The sequence below is a fragment of the Bos grunniens genome, chromosome 21 (genome assembly GCF_055505025.1).
Source record: "Bos grunniens cultivar Pamir isolate PY7600 chromosome 21, Bosgru_T2T1.0, whole genome shotgun sequence".
NCBI classification, from domain to species: Eukaryota; Metazoa; Chordata; class Mammalia; order Artiodactyla; family Bovidae; genus Bos; species Bos grunniens.
This window is the reverse complement of record NC_141185.1, coordinates 47,967,137-47,991,232: the sequence shown is the minus strand read 5'-3', so window position 1 is coordinate 47,991,232 and position 24,096 is coordinate 47,967,137. Positions and strand designations below refer to the sequence as shown.

At 47.0% G+C, this 24,096-nt stretch overlaps 2 protein-coding genes across 13 annotated transcripts in view; both read left to right on the top strand.

The window, feature by feature from the left end:
* Window positions 1-13,260, top strand: part of ZNF592 (zinc finger protein 592) — a 48,978-nt gene extending 35,718 nt beyond the window's left edge. For 10 of the 11 annotated variants that reach the window (XM_086364438.1, XM_086364433.1, XM_086364436.1 and 7 more), the window contains exons 5-11: window positions 1,757-1,935; window positions 8,631-8,807; window positions 9,093-9,252; window positions 9,363-9,650; window positions 9,863-9,975; window positions 10,601-10,736; window positions 11,938-13,260. In XM_086364438.1, coding sequence (XP_086220564.1) covers window positions 1,757-1,935; window positions 8,631-8,807; window positions 9,093-9,252; window positions 9,363-9,650; window positions 9,863-9,975; window positions 10,601-10,736; window positions 11,938-12,438 — 1,554 coding nt within the window. In that variant the 3' untranslated portion in view covers window positions 12,439-13,260. Of the gene's footprint in view, window positions 1-1,756; window positions 1,936-8,630; window positions 8,808-9,092; window positions 9,253-9,362; window positions 9,651-9,862; window positions 9,976-10,600; window positions 10,737-10,883; window positions 10,939-11,937 lie in introns of all 11 variants that reach the window. The other variant, XM_086364441.1, reaches the window with a different exon arrangement.
* A 6,591-nt stretch (window positions 13,261-19,851) lies between these two features.
* ALPK3 (alpha kinase 3) overlaps window positions 19,852-24,096 on the top strand; it is a 58,983-nt gene continuing 54,738 nt past the window's right edge. The window contains exons 1-2 of one of the 2 annotated variants that reach the window (XM_086364426.1): window positions 19,852-21,150; window positions 21,273-21,440. The gene's annotated coding sequence lies outside the window, so the exon portion shown is untranslated. Of the gene's footprint in view, window positions 21,441-24,096 lie in introns of both variants that reach the window. The other variant, XM_086364427.1, reaches the window with a different exon arrangement.

Genomic DNA, 24,096 nt, shown 5'->3' with positions numbered 1-24,096 from the left:
GAGTGGGGCTTCTCACTGCAGTGGCTTCTCTTGTCGTGGAGCACAGGCCGAGGGCTCCAGTAGTTGTGGTTCCCAGGCTCTAGAGCACAGGCTCAGAAGTTACTGTGCATAGGTTTGGTTGCTCTGTGGCATGTGGGATCTTCCCAGATCAGGGATCAAACCTGTCTCTCCTGCATTGGCAGACAGATTCTTTACTACTAAGCTACCAGGGGAGGCCAAGATTATACTTTTTATGTAACTGATTTTATACTGAAAACCTTGGTTCCTAAAATTTTCCTACTGTACACACACATGTACATACATATCCGCACAGATTTCAAAATGTCAAGACCAATATTCTAACCTTAGGAAACCATATAAAGTTGAGGGTGTATTTGCAGTTCTTCATATCCTTAGAATATATCATATTAAGGATGTGTAAGTCAAAATACTGTGCTGTAAAAGTCACAGAGAATACTTTTTTTTTTTTACCAACTCAGTGGTCTGTCTCGTTTCATCTGTGTTCTTATCCTCTCTCCCTCAGTGGATTATTTTTAAACAAATCCTAGCATTATAGTATCTATTGCAGTATACATATCAAAAATATAAAGTTTTTTCCTTAAAAAAAAACCCATAGATATAATATCATCACACCTCAAAATTAATAATAATTCCTTATTATCAAATCTTAATATCAAGTGTCAAATGTCTCAGTATTGTCATCATTAAGTTAGGGTTAAAATATCCAGTTGTCTCATTTCTTTTTACACTTGGCTTGCTCAGATCAGGATCCAAATAAGGGCTATCCATTGCAGTTGTTGAAAATTTCTTTTAAGTCTCTTTTAATCTGTAAATTCCTCTTCCCTCAATCTTTTTTGTTTTTTTGCCTTGGCATTTCTTTTGTTGAAAAAGCTGGATTGTTTGTGCTGTAAGGGCCCTACATCCTGGATATCACTGCTTAAAACAGATGTTTTCCTGGCCTCCCTAACAGCTTATAAGTCTGAGCACTCCTGAGCCCAGGTCAGTGGCTCCCGTGTTACTATGAGGGGCCTCTCCCCACATAGGCCCCTGCTCAGTCTCTCGCTCTCCCCTCTGGGCTTCTGGACTCTCCCTGTTTGAGAGCTTCTGTGAGTCGGCCTGGAGGACTTGTCAGCCTCTGGTTCTCTCCTGGGTCTGAGAACAAGGAAGCCACTACCTGTTCTGTGCTTCTCTGTGGATGGATGTGGGCAGTTGTGGCTCCAGGCGCTGCTCCCCCGACCCCAGAGTGGGCAGACAGGCTGAGCATATGGAAACTTGGTCTGCATGGAGGCCTCTGAGTGTTAACCAGGGGGGCTCAGATCTGCTCTGGGAGTCTCTGAGCCAACTTACTGAAGGTGTTGAGTTGGAACCTGCTGAGCCAGGACAGAGGCCCTGGTAGGCCTGGCAGTGTAGCAAGATTTTAGAATGCAAGAAGTGCCTTGGGCCTCCGGAAAGGAAAAGCTGGTCCTCTGCTGAGCCAGGAGAGAGCAGGATCACAGCCAGACGTGTAGGACTGATTTTGGGGGAAATAGGGTCAGGTCTGCGTTTGATTAATAAGGTGAGAGGCAAAGCTGGCAAGGGCATCAGTGTCATCACTGTGTGAGGCTGGGGTGTCACCAGTGTCCTAGGAGAGTTGGGAGGGAGAACGGTTGGGGGTGGTGGCCCTTCTTATCAGCGTCCTAGGAAAGCCAGGCAGCCTGGTTGAGAGCTCCTGGCCTGTGGCTCCTGCCTGAACTACTCTCTCCATGTTCTTTCCTAGACCTGCCAGGTGTGCCAGATGCTGCTGCCCAACCAGTGCAGCTTCTGCGCCCACCAGCGGATCCACGCCCACAAGTCCCCCTACTGTTGTCCGGAGTGCGGGGCCCTCTGCCGCTCTGCCTACTTCCAGACCCACGTAAAGGAGAACTGCCTGCACTATGCCCGCAAGGTGGGCTACAGGTGGGTGTTGTCCTGGGCTTGCCCAGTGGCTGCTGCTTTTTCTGGACCATAACTCATTTCAGACTGGAGTTTTGGGAATTTCCTAGTGGTCTAGTGGTTAGGATTGGGTACTTCCGTTGCTGTGGCCCGGGTTCAATCCCCGGCTGGGGAACTGAGATCCCATAAGCCACATATTTTGGCATAGCCAAACTATAAGAGGAATTTTGAGTTTTGGTCTTATGAGCCCTGGGCTCCAGCTTAATAAGACAAAAATAGCTAATAAGACAAAAATGTTGATTGGTATGTGGACAGACATTTTTACTTTGTAGGGAACCAGAAGAGCAAGGAAAAGAACAAGGAGTTAAAAAGTTAAACATTGGGGGGAAAAAAAAAAGCTTTGGGACCTCCCTGGCCATTCAGTGGTTAAGACTCTGAGCTTCTACTTCAGGGGACACGGGTTTGATCCCTGGTTGGGGAACTAAGATCCCACATGCTGTGAGTGGCGCAGTGTGGCCAAAAGATGAAAAAAAGAGAAAAGCTTTAAAGAGGAAGGTATTGGGGATATTAGGCTATACCTAACATTCACTTTTGGAGAAGGAAATGGCAACTCACTCCAGTGTTCTTGCCTAGAGAATCCCAGGGACAGGGGAGCCTGGTGGGCTGCCGTCTATGGGGTCACACAGAGTCGGACACAACTGAAGTGACTTAGCAGCAGCAGCAACATTCACTTTGTCAGTTTGATTTTTAAAGGTATATAAATTTGCTCAGAAAGTTATTATGGTTGGCATATTAATTTTAAGGTACTATTTCAATAAGAAATTTGCAAATTTTGGTATTTTCAAATATTCTCAATTCTGAACAAATGGCAAGCTGTCAGAGTCAAAGGACTTGTATCTTTGTGTTGATTAGTTTTTGTCAGTTTGTGAGAAGTAAGACCTGAGAATGGAAAAAATGATCAGCTTCATGGTAAAACCAAGAGAAAGCTATTTTAAACTGATCTATTTCTATGGTGTTAAACGAATATAAGCAAGAAGTCATTTTCAGAAAAAAGATCAAAATGAGAGTGAATACTCCTTCTAAAACTCATTGATCTGTAATTTTACATTGACCCAATCAGGTCTCTTTACTGGTTTACTTGCTTGGGAGTTTCTACATTTTATGTTTTTTGATCATTTTTGCTTCAGAAATTTAATTTTGCCCAAATTTATTAAAGTTTTCTTCTCTTTGGTGTTAAATTTTGATTTAGTTCATTTAATGGGCTTCCTAGATGGCCCAATGGTAAAGAATACGCCTGCCAATGCAGATGACGCAAGAGACATGGGTTCAATCCCTGGGTCAGGAGTATCCCCTGAAGAAGGGAATGGCAACCCACTCCAGTATCCTTGCCTGGGGAAACCCATTTTCCCTTGCCTGGGAAACCGCCAGAGGAGACTGGTGGCCTATAGTCCATGGGGTTGCAAAGAGTTGGACATGACTGAGCAACTGAGCACAGTTCATTTAATAAACTTTTTCTGAGTTCTTACTATTGTCTTTAGCCTTGTGCCAAACACTCAAGACACAAAGATGGTTAAAATCCATCTGCGCTCAAGGTGGCTTTAATATGATGGCTTACAAACATGCATGCAGGTACTTATGATTCAGAGTGGTTAAGTCCTATATTTGAGGAATGGTCAGGAAAGCTTCATAGAGAAGATAGGAGGAGATTTTTAGGTAGAAGAAAGGAGGCGAGCCTATCTGGCAAGAGCAAAGGCAAGGGTGCCAGCACACACAGAAAACTCTTAGGAAGGATAAACATGGTGTAGGTCATGATGAACTGGAGGAAGGGTGAGCAGTGAGACAAGGGGGTTGGTAGGGGCCGGGCCACGCAAGACCTTGTGTTCTTTGGCAGGCATCTGGACTGTTTTCCTGGGGATAGTGAGGAGCGATGGAAAGATTTGCAGCAGGGGAGTGATCCAGCCAGATCTGTGTTTTAGAAATATCATTCTGGAAAGCTGATATGTGTATTAGAGGTGAGAGACTAGAGACTGGTCGTGTGACAATTCCGATGAGACACTGAGGGATCCAGCTAAGGCATGGCTGTGAGGATAGAAGGAAAACCTGAGAGAGATAAAGTAGAAGCATTAAGGCTTGAGGATGGCTTATATACCAGGGTGAGGGATGGGGAGTGGTTAGTGATCACTTCCAGGTTTCTCTCCTGGGATGCTGCTGCTTCTGCTGCTCAGTCGCTTCAGTCGTGTCCGACTCTGTGCGACCCCATAGACGGCAGCCCACCAGGCTCCCCCGTCCCTGGGATTCTCCAGGCAAGAACACTGGAGTGGGTTGCCATTTCCTTCTCCAATGGATGACAGTGAAAAGTGAAAGTGAAGTTGCTTAGTCCTGTCTGACTCTTATCGACCCCATGGACTGCAGCCTTCCAGGCTCCTCCGTCCATGGGATTTTCCAGGCAAGAGTACTGGAGTGGGGTGCCATTGCTTTCTCCGTCTCTTGGGATAACCACTTTCAAATATAGACTAATTTCTTTTATGTGTTAGGGAGAATGGAGATGCTAACATAGATGGGAAGAAAACAACCCAGAGATGGGGTTATACAGAGCCCTTGCCACCACGTTAGAAAGAGCATTGCTTGGCAGCATTCTCGGCTGTTTTGCAGTATTCATAACACTTGAAAATACCTTTCTAATTTTGACTTAAATGTATGCTGCTTATTTCAAGATCAAATTGAATCCAATAGCAATCAATACTTTAATTTTTGTACTTGAATTTTAAAAAAATATATTGATTTATTTGGCTGCATTGTGGGTTTAGTTGCCCCATAGCATGTGGGATCTTCCCCACTCAGGGATCAAACCCGTGTCCCCCTACATTGGAAGGCAGATTCTTAACCACTGTACCACCAAGAAAGTCCCTGTATTTGAATCTTGAATCCAAGAAGTTTTCAGTAACGCAGATGGATTAATAGTATTTTTTGTACTTTAATTAAATACTTTACCTTCTTCTGTAAGAGTAAAAAGCAATGTAATGTCTTAAAAGTAGTTTATCAAGCCTTTTTATAAGAAAGGTCAGACGAAATGATGCAGCTAGGATTACTGAAGATACTAACATTAATGTTTTCAGTGACCTGTGGTTGAACGCAGAAGATATGCACACTGACATAGTATTCGTTGTACTTAAGATCTTCAGCTATTAGTGTATTTTTTGCGACAGCTTTTATTCAGATGTAATTCATGTACCATCCTATTCACCCATTTAAAGTGTCCTATTCAGTGGTTTTTATTATATTCACAAAGTTTTACAATCAGTTACAATGATCAATTATAGAGTATTTTCATCACCCATAAGAAAGAAACTCTATATTTGTAGTCCTTCCATTCCAAGCAAACAACAACTTTCTGTCTCATAGATGTGCGTCCTTTGGATGTTTCATTTCGATGGAATCATATCATATATAGTCTTAGCATAATAGTTTCAAGATCCATCCATATTATAACAAATAATAATTATTCACTCCTTTTTTGGGTTTTATGAATAATGCTGCTAATGAACATTCATGTACAAGTTATTATGTAACAGTGTTTTCAGTCCTTTTGGATATATACCTGGGAGTAAAATAGCTGAGTCAAATTGAGGAACTGCCACATTGTCTTTCAAAGTAGCTATACCACATTTATATTCCCAGCAGGGGTGGATGAAAGTTTTGACCTCTTTACATCACTGCCAATATTTGTTACTGTCTGACTCTTGATTATAGTTATTGTGGGTGTAAAGTGGTATCTCATTATGGTTTTGATTTGTATTTCCCTGGAAGATAATGATGTCAAGCGTATCTTCATAAATTTATTGACCATTTGTATATTTTATTTGGAGAAATCTCTATGCAGATCCTTTGCCTATTTAAAAATTGTGTTGTCTTTTTGTTGAACTGTAAGGGTTCTTTATATATTCAGGTTACAAATCTCTTGTCAGATACATGATTTGCAAGTATTTTCTCCCATTCTCTGGATATTAATAATTTTTAGTAAAGCTAAGAGTACCTATGTTCCATTTCAATGAGCTCTACTACAGAGTTTTATATTAATAATATTTTTATTTTAAAATTGTATTTTTCGGCTGTGCTGGGTCTTTGTTGCTTTGTGTAGGCTTTCTCTACCTTCGATGGCTTCTCTTGTTGTAGAGCACAGGCTCTAGGTGCGTGGGCTTCAGTAGTTGTGGTGCACGGGCTTAGTTGCTCTGTGGCGGGTGGAATCTTCTCGGACCCAGAAGTGGAACTCATGTCACCTACACTGGCAGACAGATTCTTACCCACTGGGCCACTAGGGAAGTCCCAACACTGTAATATTTTTAGGATTTTGTAAATTATTCTGCTCTTTGTTGATAATTTGGAGAGTGACCAATGATGTCATAAGGAAGCAAGTTTAGACTATTTAATAATATGTTATTTACTTATTTGTGATTATTAACAAAGCTAAATATTTTATTGCTCTTTATCTTTTCTAAGTGAAAGTCGCTCAGTCATGTCCAACTCTTTGCAACCCAATGGACTGTACAGTCCATGGAATTCTCCAGGCCAGAATACTGGAGTACGTACGCTTTCCCTTCTCCAGGCGATCTTTCCAACCCAGGGATTAAACCCAGGTCTCTTGCATTGCAGGCAGATTCTTTACCAGCTGAGCCACTAGGGAAGCCGTATCTTTTCTAAAGCTTTATGTATGTGACAGCATATGGTTCTATAATTGTCTGTTTTCTCTTAAAAAAACAGTTGGTAAAAAAAAAAAGTTGGTAAAGAGTTGTGTCTTGGGGTTAGATTTCTTTTCTACACAGCTTTTTTTTTTTTTTTTTAATTTTTAAACTTTACATAATTGTATTAGTTTTGCCAATTATCAAAATGAATCCGCCACAGGTACTCTACACAGCTTTTCATTAGTTTCCAAGCCCTGTTTGATTCAGTCCTTCACTGAGACCACTTGGCTGTGTTTTTTTACCCCTTTATGTTCTTACTTTCCATGAGGTTTCTTTCAAGAATGTCTGCTGGGTAATAGAATGGATTTTCACTTGTACTTATATTGCTCCTGTAGGAGTTTGGTCAAACTGCACAAATAAAACCACTTAGATTCTTTACACATATCAGGTGTATTTGGCTACTTTGAATGAATTTGGCAATGTGTGGATTTTTTTCTCCCCTCGTAATTACTTGTGGTATAGATATGCTTCTGTGTGCTAGGAGCTGGTCACTATTTTGTTTGGCAGGAGAGAAAAGAAAATATAATTTAAGTGTAAGTAGTTTGTATGGAAGCTCTAACACATACATATTGAGTAATGAATGCTTGTTGGCCTTAGTTGCAAACAGGCTTTGGGTTCTGTGCACTTTTCCTCATTGCTGATTAAGTTTGTGAAAGGTGATTTTGTCTCCCCCTCTCCCCCTGCCCTGCCCTAAACAGACACAAAAGAATGGAAAACAAAAAGGATTGGTCAGGATTCTGTGATGAGTCATGCGGATTGCAAAAATGGGCTAATATATTGAAATGAATGCTAATATTTGGAGTCAAAGAATTCTTAAGTGAAGAAATGTCCTTTCTTTCAGTAAAGTGACACCCTCTCTTCTAGATTACTGGGATGCCAAGGTTACAGGAGCAAGCAGTATTGCAACAAATGTAGAATAATAGTTACCTCCAGAGCTGGGAGCAGGGAGGGTGTTCTCTCATGTAGGGAGACCTGTCTGTGTTTTCAGGCGAGAAGAAAGACTGAACACATGAGAGAGTCTAGGAACCCGAATAGATGCAGGTTAGCTTAGAGCAACGTCATTTTCTGATGTTGAAGAAAGGAGACATAGTATTTATAGAGAGAGATTTTGAAGTTGAAAGAAGAGTTCTACATGATCTCAATTTCAGAGAAATGATTTAAGACAATTCCTACATTATAAAAATGATATAGTCACTAAACAAAACTCAGAAAGTACAAATCATTAGGGGAAAAGAGAAATAAAAATGTTATCCATAGTCCCACCAAGGAGAACTTAGAACACTGATGAGCTGCCGAGTCCAGAACGGTATCAGGCGCATGTGCCTATTGAGAGCTTGAAGTATAGCCAGGGCAACTGGCCATTTTATTTTATTGATTGAAATTTAAATAGTCACATGGACAGTGCTGTATGAAACACTTCTGTCATCACAGCAAGTTCCACAGTGCTGCTCTAGGGCACTTCCTGGGCTTTGAGGGCTGTTTGTTTAATGTGGTTGTCACGGCGAGTGTAGCACCTCCTCGGTGTACATTTTATTAAGTGACCATCCCTGCCTATTCCGCGCCCATGTGTGGGGAGGCACAGGCTTTCTGCAGTCTCCTTCTAAAACTTGCCCTGGACTCCTGCAGTTGGATCACACTTAAATGGGTGCTATTAATGTCATTTTTGAACCATACTCCCCTTTCTCCACTCCCACCAGCTCCTCTTGGTTAGGCTCAATCAAGTTTTTGGCTTGCAGAAGAAGATTCTCTGGCCCGTGAGGGGAGGGCTTTCTTTCCCCTTCTTGACCAGGAGGGTCTTGGGCTTGGGAGGCCCTGGGTAACTGCATTGTGCCTGGCGGTAGCAAGCACACTTTCAAGGCCAAATGCATAAGGGAGGGGTGGTCCCTGAGATGGCTCTCTTCCTGTCCTCCATCCCTCCTCTTCTAACACCACTTCTTGGTCTGACGTACCTGTTCCCCCGGCCCCACCTCTGTCATCCAGGTGCATCCACTGTGGGGTTGTCCATTTGACCTTGGCCTTGCTGAAAAGCCACATCCAGGAGCGGCACTGCCAGGTTTTCCACAAATGTGCGTTCTGCCCCATGGCCTTCAAGACTGCCAGTAGCACCGCGGACCACAGCGCCACCCAGCATCCCACCCAGCCCCACAGACCCTCCCAGTGAGTGTGGCTGCAGGGCCTGCAGGCCTGTGGGAGTGGAGCAGATTGGCCTGGGGCCCTGCGGGAGGTGTTGGATGGACTGGGAAGCCTGGGCTAGTGGCGGAGAGTGGCTAGAAGCCGGGAGTGCTTTGGAGATGTCTGAGACTGGGGAGTGTCCACGTTGGCTCAGAGTATTGCTTTCCCCAACCTGAGTCTGCTTTGGAGAGATCACATGTGGGGTGGAGGGGCCTGTGGTTCTGTCGGCTGGGCCTTGGTCACCTCACACCCTGGGGCTTGTCATGGCAGGCTCATTTATAAGTGCTCCTGCGAAATGGTCTTCAACAAGAAGAGGCACATCCAGCAGCACTTTTACCAGAACGCCAGCACGGCACAGGTGGGCGTCTTCAAATGCCCCGAGTGCCCGCTCCTGTTCCTGCAGAAGCCGGAGCTGATGCAGCATGTCAAGGTGGGGCGCCTTGGGGAAGGACCTGGGGAGACCGGCACATCCTCAGGCTGGGTGCCTGGCCCTGCATCCCTCGTCCCCAACCAGTCAGTAATTGCTCCCTCTGTCCCCAGAGCACCCATGGTGTGCCCCGCAACGTGGACGAGCTGTCTAGCCTCCAGTCCTCAGCAGACTCGTCTTCAAGCCGCCCTGGCCCTCGAGTGCCTGCTGAGCCGCCAGCCCTCAGTGTGACTGCTCGGGGCAGTGCCCTGCCCTCTAGCCGCTGGGGCAGGCCTGAGGCCCACCGCAGGGCTGAGGCCAGGCCCCGGCTGAGGAACACTGGCTGGACCTGCCAGGAGTGCCAGGAGTGGGTTCCAGATCGGGAGAGCTACGTGTCCCATATGAAAAAGAGTCACGGTCGGGTAAGTGTGGCACGTCCAGGCCCGTCTGTCCTGCAAGGTCAGAGCCCCTGCCACGGCATGACCCCCTTTGGTTCCTGGTGCCATGGGCATGGTGGGCGGCGCAGATCCTGAGTTCTCTGGGCATCCTCCTTTCTGTCTGCCTCCTCTGAGAAGAGAGATGCACCCAGAACTGTCTTAGGGTTCTGATGCCTTGCATCCTGTCGTCCCCATAGACGTTGAAGCGGTACCCGTGTCGGCAGTGTGAACAGTCCTTTCACACCCCCAACAGCCTGCGCAAACACATCCGCAACAACCATGACACAGTGAAGAAAGTCTACACTTGTGGGTGAGTCCCTGGAGGTGGGAGCCAAGAGGCCGAAATTCATCCAGACCGCCGTGGTACCCCTGGGGCTTTTCTCAGCTATGAGATCAGGGGAGGCAAGAGACAAGCAAGTTTCTGCTGGGAAGTGCTGTGGCTAGGTCAGAAAGAGGGCGTTCCAGAGTCTGGTGGCTCTGGAGGGCCCCCCTTCCCAACTCCCTAAGCCCAGGCCGCCCTGCCCCGCGGTGGTGGAGGGCCCTGAGGTTGAGAGGAGTGGGTGCGATGTGAGCAGGTGCCCTGTCAGCCATGAGACTTCAGTACCATCTCTCCGAGCTTTCGGACAGAACAGGCTGCTCTGTCAGGCTGACTGCTGGGCCTGCACTTGGGTCTCTGGACACTGACACCAGAGAGAGGAGAGTCAGGTCACAGCTTAGGGCCAGTACAGATACTCTGACTTCCTGTCATCTTCCGCCGTGGCTGGCTTGTCCTGGCTGGATTTCCCAGTGCCACCCTGCCAGCCCGAGGACCATCCTGCCTACCCCCAGACTGTCTCCCCTGGAGCCAGAGGCAGCTTCACCTTAGCCTGCCTGCCTGGCCCCTTGGACCCTGGGGCCAACCATCTTACACGGCCGCTCTGGCTGTGCTTCTGCAGGTATTGCACAGAGGACAGCCCCAGCTTTCCTCGGCCCTCCCTCCTGGAGAGCCACATCAGCCTTATGCACGGTATCAGAAATCCTGATTTGAGCCAGACATCCAAAGCCAGACCTTCGGGTGGACATTCCCCTCAGGTGAGTGTGGGGCCCCTGCCCACCAGAGCAGCTTGCTCGGTGAGGCTGGAGCTGGAGGGGTGCTGGGCAGGTTACTGGAGCCCACATATCCTTGTGGCTGGGGAGCAGCCAGCAGTGACAGCAACCTCCATGCTGGTCACTCTCTAGCCTCGTGTGACCTGCCTGAGGACCGCACACAAAGAAAGGAGCAGAGATCCATGAGGCAAGCCAGTGGCCTTTTCTTGTTGCCGTTTCCCTGTCACTGCGACCCCTCCCTTGGTGTGTCCTGTGCCCTGTGAACACTGGATTGCTTCCCACGTACCTCCTGCCTCTGCCTCTCTGTGGTCCTAGGAGGTGGGGTGGGTAGGCCTGCCCACTGGGAGAGGATGCGGTGCTTCACTGAGTCACACCCCCATCCCCACCCCACCCCCGTTTCAGAAGAGCCAGACCCAGACTCCCACTGCCCCGGGCCCTCTGACCTCACCCCTGTTTCATGCCCTGTACCCATTTCTGGTCAGCTTCTGGGGCAGCCTCGTGTCCCTCTTCCCAGTGGGCTCCCCCTACTCCATAGTGGAGGTGGCTCCTCATAGGGGCAGGCATGTCTGGGAAACCCAGAGAGCTGCCTGGCTTTTGGGGGGCTCTTTACTGGCTATTCAGAGAAGGGCCCTGGTCTGCAAAGGCCCTTTCACACACAGCAGGTAGGGTGTCAATTGACGTTTTGGCAACAACTGTCTATGATTAAGATGCACACCTTCTCTTCTCTGCAAATGCGTACACCCTTTGATTTAGCAGTTCCACTTCTGAGATTTATCTGTCAGATAGCTTTGGCCCAGGGGGTAAAGAAATCTGTCAATATATGTTGTTAAGTGAGAAAAAGCAGGGTGAAAAAAAGTGTGATGCAATGCTGTCATCTTGTAAAAGGTGGTGGTTGTATTTCTGTGCATGCCTGGAACATCTTTTGGCAATACCTCAGAACCCCAGTGTTGTCTGGGGAGCCAGGGAGGGGGGACTTCATCTCTTCTGTACCCTTCCCACTTCTTTGGAATCTTGTGGTACATGGAAGTGTCCATTATAATAAGCAAAAGAAGCAAACCAAACCTAGACCAGAACCTAGGGCTGGCTGAGCCCAGCCTGGGTGATGATTCTGCAAGTCCTCGGGCTGTGTTGCCCACGCCGGGGACTCGTGTCCTGGACTCCCAGGCTCACATCGTTTCTCCTTCAGGTGAACCATCTGAAAAGACCAGTCAGTGGAGTGGGGGCCGCTCCTGACACCAGCAATGGCACGCCAGTCTCTTCCACCAAAAGGCACAAGTCGCTTTTCCAGTGTGCGAAATGTAGCTTTGCCACGGACTCGGGGCTGGAGTTCCAGCGCCACATACCTCAGCACCAGAAGGACAGCTCCACAGCCCAGTGTCTCCTCTGTGGCCTGTGCTACACCTCTGCCGGCTCCCTCAGCCGCCACCTCTTCATCGTCCACAAGGTGAGAGACCAGGAGGAGGAAGAGGCAGAGGCGGCAGAGCCAGAGGAGGGCTCTGGGGAGGAGGTGCCCATGGAGACCAGGGAGAACGGACTGGAAGAAAGTGCCGAGGAGCCTCTGGTGGGCGACTCCGAGACGGGGAGATCTCTGGGCCTGGCCCAGGATGAGGATGGGGCCCAAGATGCTCCTAGTCGACCACAGACCTCTCAGGACCGGGACAGCCACACACCGTCCCCGCAGGTGTGACCAGAGGCCCTGCGGTGCATGGTCGGGGTGGCGCCGTGGCGTCCTCCGCCTGCTGTGTGGACAGTGGGAAAGAACAGGCCCCACCCAGCGTGAGTGTGTCCGGCTGTGTCCTGGAGCAGTGTCTGCCCTGAGCTGTGGGGAGCTGGGTGGCCCCCAACCCTGGGAGATACGGGGTCACCCAGGACCCTCACAGCTCCGAATCTGCTTCTGTTATTTATGGCTTTGTGCTGCTTCTCGGTACCCCAACTCTCGTCTGTGTCCTTCCAACCCCGCTGCTGTCACCTCTGCTCAAGGCCCTTCAGCAGCCGCACTGTTCTGGGAGGTCCCCTTTCTCTGCCTTCAGCCTGGGCCTCCCTGCAGCAGCTCGCTTCACAATTCCAGAGCCTGAGATGGGGGTGCTGGCATGGCCCCCCTCGGAGAGAGCTCGCCCAGCCTGGCTTGCAGAGGGCTCTCGGTAACCATGCCCTTCCTCTCTGTCTTCTCTGATTCCTTCCCCGCAAACAGTCCTGAGGATTCATTGTCGCACGGGCTCATCCTGTCTGTGTGGGCGGGAAAAGCTTCTGTTTGGAAGCCAGGCACAGAGAGGCAGGACCCCCCGCTGCCCCACTGCCCCCTCGAAGGAGCTGTGCGTCCTTGTTCTGCTGCTGTTCTGCCTTTCCTGATGAGCGCGGGGTTTGAGGCACACAGACATGGGGATATTTGTACTCTTGCTCCTGTGCCATTAGAGAGGCCGCTGCCCTGGCAGCCAGCCCCTCCTCCTCTCGGCTACACTCATGTTGCTCAGACTATATTTCAAATAAAAGAAAACCTTCTTACCATGCAGGTAGGCTCTTGTATTCCTGTTCAGGTGAGCCTGGCCCTACCCTCCTCCTCCTCAGACTTCCCTCGCTGGCCCATCTCTGAGAAAGAATGGTGTTTCCTGATGTCCAAGAAGGAAGGTCCTCTTTAGATTCTGCAGCTGTGGTTAGGAAACCAGGAGCTCAGGGCTTCTGAAGGGGTGAAGGGAGGGTTGTAATGCCGGTCAGGAGTCACCTCCAAGTCCCCCCTGCAACACTGAGCTAGTGGCATTGGCTTTTAGGGCCTACTGACATTTTGCTGGGCACCTCCATCTTTCCTACAAATGGTTCTCTTCTGCTAAGAGAACCTTTTACTGGTGGGAGAAGGGAAGGGATAGAAGGGAGGAATTTTTATTTTTTCTACACTGTTCAAGAGGCTGTGGTATTGTCACTGTTGCAGGGAACTCAGGTGTGGCAGAAAGGGGACTGGACATGGGAGGCCGGGCTGTCTTTTCATTGATGGCAGGGCTAGGACCTGGCCAGCACAAGGAGCTGGCCATGTGGAGGTGCCCTCTGACCTCTGCTCCGAGTGGCTGCTGCAGCCCTGCCTGGGTCAGATTTGGGGCTGGGCCTGGCAAGCTCTAGTGTAGCACCGGGAGGTGGGTGCTAATGGCATTCTTAGTGGCAATCTTTCAAGGAGGGCATCGAATATCAATTATAAATTATTAAGTCAGATAAATATGCCTGACCTTTTCACAATTGGGAAAAAAAAAATTTCTTCCTCTAGCAAATGCCAAATTTCTAGTGGAAATGTTAAAGGCGCTGGGAAAGGTTAATGCTTTTTCAGTTTCAGAGAAACAGTATTTTTCAGTGTTTCCCAGGCCTGCCAAGGCCACCACGTCCCTGCTTCCCAAGCAGGCAGTGAGGTCCAAGCAGGCCTGATTCCAGTTGTGTGCAGGGCCAGAGCCGGCCCCCACTCAGGTGTCAGCCCCTCCTGATTCCAGTCTCAGGGTGCCCGTCCTGCACCCGGGGCTGTTCACAGGAACACATTACAGAAGAGGTTGATAGAAGTGTTGGAAATGGATGGCTGAGTCGCTTCCCGCTAAGAGACTGTGCTAGCTGGAGCCTGGGTAGAGGAGGCGGTGAAATCACAGGTTTGACTTGTCCTGACCTCAGCTCTGTTTCCTTCCTGGGGGTGGCGTGGAGTGGAAAGAATGTGGAGCCACTCACCAAGAAACCTGGGTCACAGTCTGGCTTCTACCCTCAACCAGCTCTTGACAAACCCCTTAACTTCACCAGACCCTTCCCTCAAGATAGGCCTGGTATTTCCCACCCGACTCGGTTCACAGGCTGCTGTGAGTTGATAAGCCAGGAAGCGTTTTCTAGTTTATGAAACACTGTCAATGTCTGGGATTCTTGACCTGACATTAGGCTTGGAGGGGGGAGTGCACCTTGCCCACTGTTCAGACTTAGATGCTGATGGTCAGTTCTCCACTGTTCAGTAATAGCGGTAATTAACAGCACTGTAATCCCTGCTCGTGGGCCCAGCATCTTGCTAAAAACACTCTCCAGTGGTTCTCCCTTTGTCCTCAGCATTATCTCACAGTGATCCTCTCCATTTTACAGAGAAGGAAACCGAGGCTCAGAGAGCTTAAATACTTGCTGGACGACCTTGTAAGTCAAGCCCATCTGGTTCTAAAGTCCACTGTGTCAACTGCTGTGTTGCCTTAGTGACTTGGCTAATCTGGCTGGCAGCCAGCTTATCACCGGTTTGCAGCCGTCCAGACACCTGCTTTCCTACCTCCCCTGCAGGTGGGATGCCCACTGAGCACCAGGTTCTCTTTGGAGTCAGTCTGTGCCTCTTCACCCCAAGGAAGGCACATTTGCTTGGGGCATTCCATAGCACATGCAGTATCCCTATGACCTCATTCTCATTGGGATTTACCTTGCCATTTTGTCGGGGAGCTATTCCAGAAAAGGTGGCTTAACCCTCACAGGGATCGTGGTTCCCTCAGGGTCCAATATCTTTTGATATTTTTTTCAAAGGTGTCTTTAAAGAGTTCTGTTGCTATCATTTGTTATCATCAGAAAATGCTTGCTGTAGCAAGCACTTAGCTGCTGGAGTGAATGCTGCCCAAGTTAAACAGATAAGATTCTCACCTGTGTAGAAACTACAATTTAATACACTCTGAGGCCTGACCAATGACTGGTATTTATTTTCCAACTGCTTTATCAGTGAAATGATATGTCAAATTATTATAATCTGATTGGTATAGAGAGAGTTCTTCTCGTAACTTATGTAAACAGTCTGGCTTTTGAAAACAGCTGTGGTGAAGCAAGTTCAACCCACTTTGCCTTCCGCGAGGCTGAACACCCAACCCTACCCCTGCCTACCCTGGTCATCACTGTATATTCAGCTCTGGGTACATTTCCTTTTACTTGCTTTTAATTTTTTTCTTTTTCATTTTTTGAAGAAAATTAACACACGTACATGGTAAGAAATCCAAACAATACAAAAGAGAATACAATGAAAAGTAAGCTGCTCATTGGAGGTCAGCCTTTGGTTCCACAGCCCCCTCTCCAGAATTAATCACTGTTTCTATATCTTATGTATCTTTCTGAGTAATTCTATGCATTTACAAGCTTTTCAAAATATGTGTATTTATATATATATATATTTTAATACAAATGATAGCATTCTCTACACAAGTGTTCTGAAGCTTGCTTTTTTTTCATTTGTATCATGGAAATTGTTCCAGATTCATCCAGTGGGGTCAGTCTAATTCTTTGAAAGCTCCTAGGACGGTTCCCTGTATACAATATTGGTTTAAAGAGTGTCTGAGTGACTTAATGCATGCCTATGTGGAAGAATCTGATTCATTTGGTAGCTGTCAATTCACAGTTCTCTCAGGGCCTGATATGAGACAGAATCTTCTAGATTCTGGAACATTTCTCCCTGTCTTTTCCAGGGGATCCAGGTCCAAAGCCTGACCTTTTCCACTAACAACTGCCACAGCAGTCTTAGAGACTGGGAGCCTTTGGTCCCTCTGAAGGAAAGAGCAGACTTAAGATTCAAGTCCCAGTGTAGGTGGTTTTTTTTTGTTTTTTTTTTTTGAGATCTCTATTTCAAATGCCATTTTCTCAGGGGACTTCCCTAGTGGTCCAGTGGTTAGGGCTCTGTTGCTTCCACTGCAGGGGGCATGGGTCCAATCCCTGGTTGGGGAACTAAGACCCCACAAACCCTGCGGCATGGCCAAAATAAAATAAAATAAGGCTTTTTCTTATTGGGAAATGATATAGCATTACTAGAGAAAATAAAAACCATGCATATTTATAATCTGTCTTTGCAGTTGTTTTCTTTTTTGCATATCATTTTCCAATCCTTGTGCATTTCATAGCTGAGTTTATGATATAATTATGGTAATAACAGTGGTTAACATCAAACTACATGACAGACGTCACTCTCACATTCATTCTCCTATTTAGCCTATTTAACAGTCTTGTGATATAAATACTGTTATTCCTTTTGGAGGGGAGTGGTTGACCCTGAGGTCATGGAATTAGTAAGGGGCAGAGCTGAGATTCACTAGGCGTGATTTTGTACCCTACTTTTTTCTACTTAATGTTGTGTCTGGACATTTTCCATGTTTCTACATAGCCTTGAGAATAAACTCACTGGCAATGTGATAGAATGAAGAAATCCAATAACTAGAAGTCAAGAGACCTAGGTTCCAATCTGAATTCTACAGCTTATTTGATCTCTCTTTTCTTGCCCTCAGTTCGGGCATCTGTCAAATTGGGAGATGGGGAGTTTTAAATTCCTGGGGATCTAGAATTGAACCTGGTTAGATTTTATCTCCTTGATCCTGTATGTGCTGTGCTTAGTTGCTCAGTTGTGTCCAACTCTTTGTGACCCCATGGACTGTAGCCTGCTAGGCTCCTCTGTCCGTGGGATTTCCCAGGCAAGAATACTGGAGTGGGTTGCCATTTCTCACTCCAGGGAATCTTCCTGACCCAGGAATTGAACCTGCATCTTCTATGTCTCCTGCATTGGCTGGTGAGTTCTTTACCATTTGAGCCACCAGGGAAGTCCCTAAGAAGCCCAAGAAGATTTTATCTTCTTGATCCTGTAAGTATTTATATAGAGGGGACTTAACTAACTTAACTCTTGTTGAATTTCTTCTTTTGTTTAATTGTTTTATTTATTTATTTACTTTTGGCCTGCTGCTGCTAAGTCGCTTCAGTCGTGTGTGACTCTGTGCCACCCCATAGACGGCAGCCCATTAGGCTCCCCTGTCCCTGGGATTCTCCAGGCAAGAACACTGGAGTGGGTTGCCATTTCCTTCTCCAATGCATGAAAGTGAAAAGTGAAAGTGAAGTTCCTCAGTCGTGTCTGACTCTTAGTGACCTCATGGACTGTGGCCCACCAGGCTCCTCCATCCATGGGATTTTCCAGGCAAGAGTGCTGGAGTAGGGTCCCACTCCATCGCCTTCTCCGACTTTTGGCCTAGATATACCTAGATATATACAAAAATGAAAGACCCCTCCCACTGATCCCCACAAGGTAATATTACTTTTATTTGCACTTATTTATATTTCAATTTGCATCAGATTTCTGCTTTTTCAGTTAGAATTCTACTTTCTTTGAGGAAATGTTTCTTTTGGTTTTTGTCAAGCCTTTCCAAGTCTGAGCTGCTTACTTGGTAATTCTAAAGCATCTTCAGATCCTTCTGTTACCCAGGTAGCTATTCCTTAGAGACCTAGGGCCAGATGAATTCTCGAGCTAGTTCATCGTGTCATGTGTTGGCCTTTTAGCATGCTCTTATTTTTTAAAATAATATTTACTACCCTTTGCAAATTCGAAATAGTTTTTAGTGCTTCAATACTGAAAACTCAATAAGTTTGTAGGTAATGGATCGTATGGAAAATGTGGCAAAACAATACGATGAACCCGTTTAAGTCAGTTCTAACTGACTTTTCCCAGTTCTAACTGGGAAAAGCCTCCACCATAGCGAGTGCTCCTGTGACAGTGGGCCAGCTGCACCATCTCGTTTCGTGGGTGGGCATGTGTTATTTATAGACAGATACAGATTAAACGGCTCAATTGTAAAGGATCTGCCTGCCCATGCAGGAGACATAAGGGATGCAGATTCCGTCCCTGGGTCGGGAAGATCCCCTGGAGGAGGAAATGGCAACCCTTTTCAGAATTCTTGCCTGGGAAATCCCATGGACGAGCCTGGCAGGCTGCAGTCCATGGGGTCACAGAGTCGGGCATGATGACTGAGCAACTGAGCTCACAGATATAGACTAAAATCTATTAGATTTTACTTCTAAAACTGAATCCTATAGTCTTTGCCTCTATTTTCTGTGAAAATGGAGAAAGTTGATTATGTCTTTGATGTTTCAAGTGAGTAATTAAGCTGCTCTTTGATATTTTAAACTGGGAAGCTCCACTCTTTCTAGACTTCCCCTTTCAGTTATAGCCTAGGGTACACTATGTACAATTCTATCTTCCTCTGGGGTTTCCTCTTCCTTTGACCAAGTTGCCTGAAATTTTGCCCCAAGACTTATTGTGCATGTAGACAGGGCTGCCTGGAAAATCCCATGGATGGAGGAGCCTGGAAGGCTGCAGTCCATGGGGTCGCTGAGGGTCGGACACGACTGAGCGACTTCACTTTCACGCATTGGAGAAGGAAATGGCAACCCACTCTAGTGTTCTTGCCTGGAGAATCCCAGGGACGGGGGAGCCTGGTGGACTGCTGTCTATGGGGTCGCACAGAGTCGGACACGACTGAAATGACTCAGCAGTAGCAGCAGACAGGGCTGCATATTTTTGGTATCTGAGGAGGAAGGTGAGTTCTGCTTCCTAAGAAGCTCTTTACCTAAGAAGGAGGTGTCCCATTTCTATCCTGGAGGTCTGGGTCTGAGGAGGGTTTTGAATATGATTTTTAAATGGGGAAAAGAAGATGAGGTGAGGGGGATGGGGAGGTGATGGGGAGGAAAGGCACAGACAGTTGTGAAGGAGGAGGCAGGAGAGTTTGAACAGGCAGAGAGTTTAGAACCTGGAACAACACTTGACTTTTGGGGCAGGTGATGCTGGTAGAGGTGGGGTTAGAGAGTAGGAGTGGCTGATTAGGAGGATATGGGGCAGGTGCTAACAAGCTCAAAAATGGAGGCAGTGGCTTAGTTGGTCAATGACGTACCTTGGGTTGAACAGAAATTGCAGCAGCTGTTGCCAGGAGGTATTAACATGTTTTAAAGAATGAGAAGAAGTAGCTGTAGTGGAAAAGGAGGGCTGACTGAGATATAGAAGGTCCCTTAGGGAAAAAAGACTTGAAAGGAAGGAAAAGGACCAGTTCACTCTGCAAGAAGACCTGAAGAGGCCTGGGCTCAGATGGTGTCTTTCCAAGTTTGTGGAGCTTGTGTCCTGGGCCTGACCAACCAATTGCTGCCCCCTGACCACAGAGGCACCCTGTCATGTAATGGTAACTGTATTCTGGAAAGGACCTACATCTGAGGCAGAAACTCCTGGCCCCTCTAATCGGATGTTGAATCAGAATAAGTGGATTGGGAAGGGCACTTGGCCAACACAGCTCTGCACTTGAATCCCAAATTCCCTTTCCAATCAAACCAGAATTAGGAGTGGTTTCTTCTTGCCAGTGATCCTTTAATTGGTGTCCACTTACCCCAGCACAGCTGTGGCCACATCTCCATCCCTGGAGTGCCAGATTGGCCAGCTCATCCCAGAGCAGCAGGGCTAGAGTCTCCACCCTCAGAATTAGGGACTCAGCTGCCTTGATCATGGGCCTACGGAGCTCTTGGAAGGAGGTCAGATAAGCAGTCCAGAGCACCACAGATTGGCTGGCAGGAAGGGCAGCTTGATTGCAGCAGAAGCCAGAAGTTTCCCAGAAGAAGGCAGGGTCAGCAGAAATCTAGGGCTTTTGTTGAGCTCAGGGCCGAGACCTTTAAAATGAGGGGAATCAAGAGAATGAAAAATAGGAAACTGGAGGTGGTGGGGGTGGGTTCGGATAGACATATGTTTGATTAACTTACAATGATACTAATGATTCACACTGAGATGGGTTGCAGGTCTAGGGAGCTTTGAAAATGCCTGGGAAGTTTGCTACAGGTCTGGGAAGCTAATGATACTTCATAAGGTAGGTGTCCCTTGGACTGCAAGGAGATCAAAGCAGTCAATCCTAAAGGAAATCAACCCTGAATATTCACTGGAAGGACTCATGCTGAAGCGCCAATACTTTGGCCACCTGATGCGAAGAACCAACTCATTGGAAGAGACCCTGAAGCTGGGAAAGATTGATGGCAGAAGAAGGGGATGACAGAGAATGAGATGGTTGGATGGCATCACTGACTCAATGGACATGAGGTTGAGCAAACTGAGGGAGATAGTGAAGGACAGGGAAGCCTGGCTGCAGTCCTTGGGGCTGCAAAGAGTCAGACACCACTTAGTGCCTGAACAACTACAAGGATAATAATTAACAGTAGCCCAAGATTTTCCTACCACAGGCACCCAGTTTACTTGGGGGCCCCAGGAAGTTCAAAACAATTGGGAGAGTGGATCCTGGCACCAGTACCAGCTCCTACCACGCTTCATCAGTGCTCGTATTTAATAGCAAACACTGACTGCCTTGTATCATGGTTATTTCCAAACACAGAGCCACAGCATGTGCTCTTCTGTGCAATCCTCTGTCAGAGGATTGATGGCGATTCTGTTTTAATTTTCTGTCTTTCTTTCAGGCTTGAGAAATTCTCAAGGATAAAGACTATAACACTCTCAATACCTGCCATAATGCCTGGTGTGTTGTAGTCAGCTGTGACTTAATAAATCCTTATTGGATCAACAGCTATGACCTTCAGGATCATAAAGGATCATGACCTCACTCCTCTTAACAAAGGAGAGAGATAAAGTTCAGAAATGGTGAGCCACCTGCCCAAGGACACACAACACTCAGTGGAAAGGCCGAACTGTAACCTGCGGCTTTGGACTTTTGGCCTAGTTCTTGTTAAACACCAATTTATATATCCTCTTTCTCCTGCTAGACTATAAATCCAGGAAAGAGAGTGTGCCTTTTCCATCTCTCCATCCTTGAATGCCTTGACCCTCCTTACTCAGCTGTGCCCTGATCATCATTAAATTGGCAGATAGCAAGAAGCTGAGAAGAACAGATTGTACACTGGATGACAGGAGCAGAATTCAAAAAGATTCAGGTAAGAAGGAAAGGGAATGTGAGATTAGGAAAACGAGATTTAACAACAACAAAAAAAGTGGAAGTTTACATTTAGGATAAAAAAAGACTTTACAAGTAGGTAAAGTAGGAGTGGACTTAGATGAACAAAGGTTTGTGTTGAAAATTTACAGGCTTTGAAATAATTTGGAATAATTTGACTGCCAAAAAGTTGTTGCTAATTGTGTGACGCCCACACCCAGAAAGGTGCTAATTCATTTGTGGGCTGCTCTGGTTTGACCTCTGTGGGTGTGTGTGTGTGTAACATTTTCAAAAGGAAATGGATAAACTGGAGAGTCACTGGGGTAACTAGTGGCACCATATTCCATTGTCAGAAGAGAATCGGCCTGAAAGGTAAGTCCAGGTTCCTCACTGGACTAGGCAAGGCCTTCACAATGAGGGTTCCTGCCTAAATCACTTCTCTATTTTTTCAGTTTTTTAAAACGTGTATTTATTTTTTTGCCATACCGTAAGGCATACAGAACTTCCCTGCCCAGGGACTGAACCCATGACCCCTGCACTGGAATCATAAATTTGTAACCACTGTAACCCCTGGACCACCAGGGATATCCTCACTTCTCTATTTGCCCAAATCATTAACACTTGAGTGACGTGAATACTGAGCTGTTTCATACCTCCTTATCTTAGTGCATACTAGTCTCTCCATCTAGAATATTCTACCCTACCCTCCACCCACAACAGTCTATTTGTGAACGCCTATGCCATTTCCAAAATCTTTCTTCAGCTTTACTTTCTTCTTTGAAAACTATCCTAACCAAATCCCCAGGCAGAGCCAACTACTCTTTCTTCTATACTTTATGCTCCCCTATACATAGCTTTATAATTGCACATTTCACCTTGCAGTGTATTTTGCTTCTATTCCTCTCACCCTGTTAGACCATAAGAGTCTTGAAGGCACAGGTCCTATGACCCTTGACTCTAGCACATGTGCTCCAGCCTGATACATGGGTGCATGCTTAGTCACTTCAGTTGTGCCTGACTCTTTGCGACCCCATGGACTGTAGCCCTCCAGGCTCCTCTATCCATAGGGTTCTCCAGGCAAGAATACTGGAGTGGGTTGTCATGTGCTTCTCCAGGGGATCTTTCCGACCAAGGGATTGAACCTGAGTCTCTTGGGTCTCCTGCATTGGCAGACAGGTTCTTTACCACTAGTGCCACCTGGGAAGCCCCATTGGTACTCTAAACTTAAACAAATGAACCAAAACTCCAAGTAGACTTTCGAATATGTGAAGGACTGTCCTGTAGACAACTGAAGAGATTTTAATATGCCCGCTTCCAGGAAACCAGAAAATCATATGTGTGGGTGTGTGTGGGCAAATTTGGCAAGTTCAGGCTCATTTGAAGAAAAGTCTTCAGTATTGGCTGAGACTCTTAGACTTCACTAATAGAAGTCTAACTTGAATCAGCTTGAGCAAAGTGAGATAATTTTTGGATACAGTTTCCAGGAAATGGTTGAACTGCCAACCTGCAGGAAGGCCACAGATAAAGTTGGGTCTCAGGAACACTTGTAACAAGGCACCTGGAAGCCAGCAGGACTCTGTGCCCCCTGCCTTTGCTTCTCTCTGTGTCAGCTTCCTTCTTCCTCACTGCAGATTGGCTTCTCCACACAGCAAGAAACATTGCTACTAAAAGCTGGGACCTTGCAGCTTACAGCTAACCACCACAGAGGTCCAGGTTTTCTTTCCCAATTCCAGTTGAAAACATTTTGGTAAAGAACCTTGGTTGGCACAGCTTGGGTCTGATGCTTACTTCTGTGGTCAAGGAGATACGTGCGTGCTCAGTCTCTACGCCCATTGTTGTTCAGTCCTAAGTCATGTCTGACTCTTTGAGACCCCATGGATTGCAGCACGCTTGACTTCCCTGTCCACTCCTAGAGTTTGGTCAAATTCATCCACTGAGTCAGTGATGCCATCCAACCATCTCAACCTCTGTTACCCCCTTCTCCTCTTGCCCTCAATCGTTCCCAGCATCAGGGCCCCTGGGTACCATGAGTAGACTGGCTTGAGTCTGAGGGAGGTTTCAGGGAGTTGGGGAGGGAGCATGTAGGATCAAAACAGTTGCCACTAGAAGCACATAGTGAAAGAAGAGCCATTTCCAAAAGGAGTAAGGATGTGAGTGCAGCTTATAGAACAGAGGGTTCTACTCCTTTGTTCCAATTTTCTAGGCTATCACCATCCAGCTCAGATACTTTCTGGATGCTTTCAAAGGGGTAGGAGAAGAAAGGATGGGTAAACAGGGTTTCCTGGTGGTTCAGATGGTAAAGAATTTGCCTGCAATGCGGGAGACCCAGGTCTGATCCCTGAGGTGGGAAGAGCCCTTGAGGGAGGGGTATTCTCCATGTCAGTATTCTTGCCTGGAGAATTCCTTGGACCCAGGAGCCTGGTGGGCTACAGTTCAGTAGCCCATGGGGTCAGAGAGTCAGACACGACTGAGTGACTTAACACACACACACACAGACTGTGGTCACTTCCACTTTTACAACCAGAATTAGACAGTACTTAGGATTTTGATCTAAGAAAGTGTCAAATGATTATATCGTGTTTCTGGGTATTAGGACTCAGCCCACTTCCCCCTGGGGTGCTGGGAAATGGAGGCTGAACAGGGTGGAGAAGGAGGTT